We start from the raw sequence: 8,706 nt of genomic DNA on the forward strand, positions 1-8,706 counted from the left end.
TGAAGTTAACTATAATATTCGAAACTATAATATTGCATGTTCAACGATACTGTTGTGTTCCGCTTTAAGCAGTCCCTCTAGAAAATGTGTGGGTTACATTTCTGTTCCGCGTTGCCACTGTCATTTTTTACTGATGTAAAAAAACAACGATCGTAAAAAAACAGTTTTATAAAAATTATTTCACACTCCACATTTAGGGGGCCACAAGAGGGTCCAAGCTTGTTGTCACAGGGGCACTGTGACCCCCCGCTAGTGATTTCAGTGTGAGCGCAAGGGCGCGCTCTTTCAGAAAGGGAAACGCGTGAGCGTAGTTGGTGTGCTTGTCGTACAATTGGGAGCGCGCGTGCGCGTTTATTTGCGTTTCCTCGCGGTAAGTTGAGGAGCGCGACAATATTCAGTGCACAACAAGGTTACCCACCTTTACGAAGTTTAAAAAAAAAGTCGTTAATTTCACTGATTTTTTTTTTTGCTAAGCGTTGAACATGTCTGCCCCACCAGCTAAAGTGAGTAAAAAAGAACAGAACTCGAACCACGACGGAGCGGACGAGACCTCTGGTAAGAAGCGAGGCCCTCGTGAGCATCGCCATTTTCACTTTCTCTTTTAACGTTTTTGAGTCCCTTTGACAAACTGTTTACCAAAAGGGCGGCAGCAAAGTATATCCAATTTTATGTGCCTCGCTGCGAGTTTCATGAGGTTATGATTGGCTGTGGTCGTCGGCGGGGTTGGATGTTGAGTGCTCATATAAGCAATGTAAGGCGCCGGCAATGGAGGCCATGTTAAGTAGCGGCTAGAGGCTAACGCCATTGCTACGGCAACAAATTGTCAAGACATGGTCGGATACAAATAATTTTATTTATTTATTATGGGTATGCGCACCATATACTTTAAACGAAACAGGTGTTGGTTGAAGGGAACAATATAGCTATGTATCATAATTAGAAATTTGTGCAAGATAAATCGTCGAGGAGGTACGCTACTTTACTGCCGTACGGTAACGACCTCCGCCATGATGCATATACCAGTTAGCTAGCCTGAAATGTTGGCTATACGCTTAGGGTAATGGTGCTAATAATGAAAAATCCAAAAACAGCTCCGAGTTTTATGGAAGTTGTGTGTAAAGAAGTTAGTCTTGTACGTTTGTTAACCGTCCAGTGATGTTGCACGAGAGAGGAAGCAGGCAGGTAAATATCTCTGGTTCTAAACATTTAAACCACGCGGCCGGAGCAGCAGGAAGCGGCGTCTAACATCTCCTGGACAAGAAAATTAGCTGCTACAACATACTTGTAGCTTAGGAACTGCATAATAAATCACATCCGTCAGATACAAAGAACACTTCAAATTTTCCCCATAGTTAAAACGAAAGGGTACTCCTCTATCTGCGTGAATTTCAAGGTAGAAACTCCGCTCAACTTGTTAAGCTATTGTTGAATGAAACTCATTCTTATAAAAATGTAAAATTAGAGGTATTTTTGTCTGATCATTGATGTTTTCTGCATCTTCAGAAAAAGAGCAACAAGAAGCTATTGAGCATATTGATGAAGTACAGAATGAAATCGACAGGTTGGTTAAGTTTTGTATTTGATTAAATATAACAAAATGCTTATATTTATATGAAGGCAAATAACAGACTGAAACTGTTTGTCCACCAAAGATTGAATGAACAGGCCAGTGAGGAAATTCTCAAAGTCGAGCAAAAATATAACAAGCTCCGCCAGCCTTTCTTTCAGAAGAGGTCAGAACTCATTGCTAAAATTCCCAACTTTTGGGTCACTACATTTGTGAATCACCCACAAGGTAAGCTGAAAAGAACAACCCGAATAAAACAATTTCAACATGACCTTAAATATTTGACCATTTGTTTGGAACAAAAAGAAAGGATTCTTCAATATTAAGCTTTCAGTTTTACATGTACATTTACACTGTTTACTCCTAGTCTCTGCTCTCCTTGGTGAGGAGGATGAAGAAGCACTTCACTATCTGACCAGGGTGGAGGTAACAGAATTTGAAGACATCAAATCAGGCTACAGAATAGATTTTGTAAGTTTCTAGCACATCTGAATATTTTCGAACTAAATTAATCTTTCTGTTGCTTCATTATTCTTATGTTTGATATTTATACCTGTTTTGTAGTACTTTGATGAAAACATGTATTTTGAAAACAAAGTCCTATCAAAAGAAATACACCTGAATGAAAGTGGAGACCCAACTCCAAAGTCAACAGAGATCAAATGGAAACCAGGAAAGGTGTGAATGATTGATACTCATTAATACCTTTTAAAATAACTTGCTTTAAATGCTGTATATGGATTATTCAAGAAACATAATTTGTGGTCCTTTGAAGGACCTCACAATTCGTTCCAGTCAAACTCAAAGTAAAATGGGCAAGAAGAGGCAACATGAAGAGCCTGAGAGCTTTTTCACCTGGTTCACTGATCACTCTGATTCAGGAGCAGATGAGTTGGGGGAGGTCATAAAGGATGACATATGGCCCAATCCCCTCCAGTATTACCTGGTGAGTCTAAATTAGTTTCCACCTTTAGTATGAGTAAAATATTCTCATCACTGGCTAGCTTACATAAAAGTTGTTCTGACCTGCCTATAGGTCCCAGATATGGAAGATGAGGAAGGGGAGGGTGAGGATGAAGATGAGGAAGGTCTAGAAGACATAGATGAAGAGGGAGAAGAGGATGATGGAGAGGTAATTTACAACTAAATATGCTTAATTCATTTGCAATTATTATTAGTGGATAAATATTAAAAAAAAATTTAGTAGTGTGTTGGGGACTTGAAAATGCCATTTTCTTATTTCAGGATGATGGAGAGGATGAGTGAAGAGTAAGAAAGTTGAGTATAATCAATCACTGGTCCTGTCTGCCCCAACCCATTTTGAATTTTTGGTGATTTTTGGGAGCAAATATTCATCTTTTTTACTCCATTTTCTTCCTTTTTTTATGATTATTTTTTTATTTATTTTTTTTTAAGTTCCATCTTCTGTCCTGACTGTGCCATGTTAATGCTACCCAGGAAGATACTTAATAAACTGACTGCAAAATACTGCCACTATGGCAATTATCTCAATTTCCAACTACAGTTTGAGGATTAAATAAAAGGCAAAACACTGTAATATATGCAGCACATTGAAGTACACTTGCAAATGGTGTATTTTTTTTTTTTTTTTTTTATACAAGTGTATATGCATAGTTCATCCTGTTAGTGTGTTTAAATGAACAAAGGCCATGGTATGTGATGTGTATTTCCAGTATCTATCTTAATGGCTTTGTTTCTCATGGCATTAGAACTGCTTCATGATTTTGAGTTTTTCCCTATAGCTTGTGGTTTCATGGACATAAATCACAACTTTACTGTTCTCCACTCTGTGAGCTTGTAATTTTATGAGGGCTGACCCTCAGCGAGGGAGGAAACATGGGTATTCGAATTTTTTTTTTTAAATCTTGTTTCGGACATTCATTGGATTTAAAATGACATTTTGATAAAATAAAATAATAAAAAAAAAAACAGGAAAACAGTTGTGAACTTCCTGTCTACTTTCAACGCAATCACCTTTATTTGGAAGGACTTCTTCAGGTGAAGTTTTTTTTTTCTCAGGGTTTAAAAGATTTTGGTGTCAAGTTTTGAGGCAGAATGCTTCCGTAGCAATCTGTCTATAATCAAGTCTGATCAAAAGAATTCTGATCCTGATTCTTCTTTCATCACTTGTCAATCTTTGACTGAACTTGGATTATGAATTGAAATAAAATGTAAGACACTCTGGAAAAGTGTCTGCCCATTTGACCGGTCACCTGCATAAAAGGGGGTTATTCTAAATAATCTCATACAAAAATAAGTTTGCCATTAAATTGTGAGCTTGATATGTGTACTGGAGATGAAAATTCATGGAATAAAGATCCATGGTTTGAAGAAATAAAAACTATTCTACAAGTAATGATCCTGAAATAAATTCAAAAAATGATCATACTATAACAAAGGGTTCACTGGTTATAAAAACATTGTGAAACCCTGATAAAGACTGCACATCCAGGTATCCCTGCCAATGGATGTAAAAAGATCTAAAAAAAGTTTAAAACTTTTAATATGATCAAATTTTACACAGAGTACCAATTAACTCAAGGTCAAAGAAAGATATTTTCCATTTTGTCACCAAAATATCTGCACAGAAGTCCTATCTAACTGGAGCATGTAAATACTACCTGCAAGTTTTTACTGACGTTTAATCAGTGCACCATCCAAATCTTTTGTAGTTTAGTATGTTTAACCAAAATTAATACAATATTATTGAGCAGTTGCAGTAGGACCAGAATGCATGTTTCATCAGATTTTTTTGCCCTCTCTTTCCATCTACATAATCCAGCTACATCAGTTCAACAGCGTTTTATGCAGTATGTAGTTATAACTATAAACATATAAAACTAGATACTGCCTTTATGACATTTTCCAATGTTATCCTGTGACATCATTACTGACGTTCTTGTCCAAGAGCTAAACACCAGAAACAAGACACATTAATAGAAAGATGTACCACTGTATATCCAAACAGCCAATCACTTTGCTGCTGCTGCAACAGACTCCAAAATTCACACTGAATAGTGATGGTGGGAAACATCCAGTGGGCAGCAGATCTGCAGGCAGAAATGCCTTCTTGTGGAGGTCAGAAGGGAAACACCAGACTGGTTTGAGCTGACAGGAAGTGTATTGCTACCCCTTTTTACAATCATGCTCAGCCTGAAGAATTGGACAGTTTAAAATTTGGACAAAAAACAAACAGTTGTCCAGTTTCAGTGAACCTGTGCCGTCATCACCAAGATCACATTTGTATCTTTGATATGAACCTTAACTGATGTACCAAGGTTATCTGCATGATTTCATGCATTGATGTGATGCGACACAATTGGCTGACTGGATATTTACATGGATGGCCAGGGTTACATGCGTATCTACCAAAGTGGCCAGGAAGTTTACATTTAGTACATGTACACCAAAATAATTTTATTTAAAAAAAAATATGCATAAACAGATGATGCAGATGATAAACAGTCATGGATCTGCAGGAATATTATACTTCATTATTGAACATATTGTTGAAGTGTAAACAGTGTCTCAGTATCCCTGATGCATTTTCGAGGTACTGAGGAAGTTGTCAGATCAATAATCAAAACCCTCAGGATCTCCAGAAGGCTGAGTTCAGTTGTCCTTTTGGTGGCTCAATCTGCTTGTTTCTTAAGACGTTCTAGAAAAGAACAAAGGCAAAATGCATTAGCACTGTACAAGAGGTTTACTATACAGTGACTACACAACAATAAGAACTGTAAGCGTAATAGATTTCACATGGCAGTAAAAAAATAAAATTCCTACAGATGGAATTAGTTTATATATATACGTATAAACAAAGTGTGTGATTATATATATATATATATACACACACACACACACACACACTTTGTTAAAAGCAGAATAAAAAGCATTTTGAAGGAATGGACAGATAAAAAAACAAATTAACTAATTACTGGAAATCCCTGAAAATCAAACTGTTGTGAAGTCTCTGTGTATTTTAATCCTTTAAACTCATTTGATGGTAATTTTGGGTTTCCATCATGCTTTGTGCAGCTGTGCAAAAAAAAAAAAAAAACACACAACTATAGCAGCAACAACACCAGGATTCAAAGTCATGATCTCCTAATGCTTTTCTGTTGTACAACTCTAGAGCCACTCCAGTATATACCTTTGATATGTTGAAAAGGTATGACAGCATTTCAGTTTACCTCCAGAAACTGCTTAAGTCTTGTTACAGAACCCATCTGACCACTGTCAGTGACTGCTTCAATCCTGAAACCAAAACAGACTGTGATGCAATCCGATGAGGCTGTCATTACAATAGAAGATGGTCGATGATCAAAGATAAACAATTAAATAAATTGAAAATATTGTAATTTTCAAAGAGACTGATGCATGTTCAGAGTCAGTTAGATTAGTTGGAGTATAAAGAGAGCTGCAATTAGCTGTAATGTGCTATCTCAGAACTGTTCCAACATATTACCCAATATCAGCAGATATTTTGATATCTACATTTCTGTTTATGTCACAAGTGAATGTGCAGTGAATACTGCAGACAATAAATGGAAATGGCTATAAATGTACCTGGGGAAGTATTCTTCTTTTATAAAAAGCAGAAGCTTCCAAAACTGCTCTTGGTATTGTTTCATAAGCGCATTTCCACAAACCTGTACATGTGGAGAGAAGGATAGGGGGAGTTTACATAAAAATGTCAGAAATTTCACACAGGTTAAAAAAAAAAAAAAAAAAGATTTTTACCTCTAGAAAGTCAAATAGAAGCGTTGCTGTAACGTCAGCCAGTGGTTCCATGTTTAGCATCTGAGCCAACCAACGCCAGCCATGATTCAGTCCATGGGGACCAATCTGTAACGAGAAAAATGATAAAGCCTCTGATCAAGAAAAAATGTAAAACTACATTTACAACATAACGTAATACATGTTTTACACACACGCACACACGTTACATATAAGAAATAACTTACCCCTTGTTTATTAGTGAAAGGCCATCTTAGGTGTATTATGGCTGCATAGAGTCGGATCATTCCAGACATTCTTTTTAAGAAACTGTCCTGACCTTCCACCCCTGACTCATCCACACGATATCCCAGAATCCTACAAAGCAAGAAAAAGTTTAGCTACCAGTCCAACATGTTTTATCATGAGAAACAAGGATTAAAAAAAAATATTACATTTCCATTGAATTATGACAAATACTTACTGCTGATATTCTTCAATGGAGGTGCCATCCTTCATTGGGGGGTAGTAAGGAACGGAATATGGGCACTTTTTGTGGAGATGAGCTAAAATGAGGTCTCCTACTTTAGGGTGGGACTCCCATACACCTGAAGCCACAACCGCAATGGGGAATGCGGCTTCATGATGAGACGCCACCTCCTCTTCTCCTTGTTTCTATGAGCATTTTTAAAAAATACAACAACCAAGTTTATTTCCATAAAGGTAAATAAATAGTTCTACCAATTAACTAAAGATTTTTGTAAAAGCCTCTAACTTACCACAAATTTTTCTGCCAATTTATAGCTCACAAATTCTAGTCCATAAGGATGCTGGGACGTGGAAACACCTTTTCCACCAAAGATAACTTGTCTTCCTAATAACAATTTGTCAATCTTGTCAAAAATCTCCTTCAGCTTGGAACCTAGAGGTCATTCAGTTATCCAGAGGTTATTTAGTTATCTAATTAAACCAAAAACCAATTCAAGACAGATGGTTTGAAGGGTTACATATACCCATTTTTACAAGTCCACACAGAAAGAAAAGTCTATAACCAGAAAACAATAACAATAAACAGACCTGAAATACTGGATATCTGGCTCACAGGAATTGTTGCAGCTTTCTGGAGCTCCATTCTCAATTTTTTTATCTGCAAAGCCACATTAAACAAACATTTACATACGCTCAATCACAAATAAATAAAGTGCTTTACAGAATTAATTATTTCCACTAGACTTTTTGACCTGCATATCCTTTGTGTTGTTCAAATCTTCAAAGTACTGTGTGCATTGGCTGGCCAAACCTTGCAGATCTTTATACCATTTCAAGGTGCTGTCATCAGCCATAGTCTGCAGACCTGGAGCAATTGCAAGGATTACATTTGTAAATGTGTTGATATATTGAGCGGTGACATTTATGATATCTTGTGTTTTATGCATTTAAAGAGAAAGAGCTTTGAAACCATCCTCTCAATTATTTCACAGGTGTAGCTTATTTGGATTTACAGATATTATATTATAATTACATTATTTTTATTAAATTAAATTACAGAAATTGATGTAATGACTTTTATAAACTTTTGATTGTCTAATTGTCAAAATTTGAAATTCATTCAAGAACCAATTCAGATATTTGACACTGCTATGACGACCCTGTTTGGATAAATTCCAAAAGCCAATCAGACGGTCAAATGGACAGAGATACAACCAAAAAATGTGGACTAGTAGGAGCAATTTCCAGACAGAAGGTGCTAGGGAATTGAATTGAATGTGTACAGGTGTTCATAATAAAGTGTACTGTAAGTATAATTTGTAGGTTTGTGGTATTAAACATTTAGGCATATATTTTTGAGGGCATGGGTATATATGCCCTAATGGTGGATTTCTGGTTTTGGGGCAATCATATTTGGAAGTTATATTTTCTGGGTTTTGTAGTAATTAACAAACAAATGGTATGCATGTGTGTGCATTTTGTGAGACCATTTTAAAGAGAAATCACTCAATCATGTGGCAAAATGCAGGCCTGCACACTTTGCAGGGTGTGTGAGATTGGGCCTTTGTCAACTCGCAATTCACAAACAGTCCTCTGTTGTAAATTTAATAGGTATTTTAAAAAAATGTGAATATTTAATAATAGGCAATTGCCTTAACAATATGGAATTGAATGACTTAAAAATATGGAACTGATTCTGATTAACTGGTTTTCAAAAACCGTGAGTCTATTTGGCAGTCAATTTTACATATTCTGAAGATGAATTAAAGCTGCAAGTAGCATTTTCAGAGGCCAAGCACCCAAACTTGGTGAGACACACATTCACAGAAATGGCACAATTTTGAAAGCTGAGCAATAACTTTCGGCAAATGATTTTAGAGTGATTTGCGGTTTCACTCATTGATGTATAACTT

The 8,706-nt window shown here is 36.4% G+C and overlaps 2 protein-coding genes across 2 annotated transcripts in view; one reads left to right on the forward strand and one right to left on the reverse strand.

Annotated features, from left to right (window-relative positions):
* The first annotated feature begins 308 nt into the window (after positions 1–308).
* On the forward strand, positions 309–3,535 carry seta (SET nuclear proto-oncogene a). The gene is made up of 9 exons (XM_060880923.1): positions 309–370; positions 475–555; positions 1,504–1,561; positions 1,653–1,795; positions 1,935–2,038; positions 2,132–2,245; positions 2,343–2,513; positions 2,604–2,699; positions 2,813–3,535. The coding sequence occupies exons 2-9, from the start codon at positions 483–485 to the stop codon at positions 2,831–2,833; spliced, it is 780 nt and encodes a 259-aa protein (XP_060736906.1). The 5' UTR covers positions 309–370; positions 475–482; the 3' UTR covers positions 2,834–3,535.
* A 1,155-nt stretch (positions 3,536–4,690) lies between these two features.
* Positions 4,691–8,706, reverse strand: part of gle1 (GLE1 RNA export mediator) — a 31,137-nt gene continuing 27,121 nt past the window's right edge. The window contains exons 8-16 of the mRNA XM_060880922.1: positions 7,546–7,658; positions 7,382–7,451; positions 7,084–7,226; positions 6,789–6,979; positions 6,553–6,682; positions 6,329–6,433; positions 6,155–6,237; positions 5,779–5,842; positions 4,691–5,246 (exon numbers count right to left, since the gene is read on the reverse strand). Of these exons, the coding sequence (XP_060736905.1) occupies positions 5,178–5,246; positions 5,779–5,842; positions 6,155–6,237; positions 6,329–6,433; positions 6,553–6,682; positions 6,789–6,979; positions 7,084–7,226; positions 7,382–7,451; positions 7,546–7,658 (968 nt within the window). The 3' untranslated portion in view covers positions 4,691–5,177. The remainder of the gene's footprint in view (positions 5,247–5,778; positions 5,843–6,154; positions 6,238–6,328; positions 6,434–6,552; positions 6,683–6,788; positions 6,980–7,083; positions 7,227–7,381; positions 7,452–7,545; positions 7,659–8,706) is intronic.

This window comes from Tachysurus vachellii, chromosome 11 (genome assembly GCF_030014155.1).
Source record: "Tachysurus vachellii isolate PV-2020 chromosome 11, HZAU_Pvac_v1, whole genome shotgun sequence".
Taxonomy (NCBI): Eukaryota; Metazoa; Chordata; class Actinopteri; order Siluriformes; family Bagridae; genus Tachysurus; species Tachysurus vachellii.

What these genes read in the sequence shown, in the direction of transcription:
- seta (XM_060880923.1), top strand. Translation starts at nt 483, where the DNA reads ATGTCTGCCCCACCAGCTAAAGTGAGTAAAAAAGAACAGAACTCGAAC. An exon ending in CAGGCTACAGAATAGATTTT is followed by an intron (nt 2,039 to 2,131) that starts GTAAGTTTCTAG and finishes CCTGTTTTGTAG; the next exon opens with TACTTTGATGAAAACATGTA. An exon ending in ATCCCCTCCAGTATTACCTG is followed by an intron (nt 2,514 to 2,603) that starts GTGAGTCTAAAT and finishes ACCTGCCTATAG; the next exon opens with GTCCCAGATATGGAAGATGA.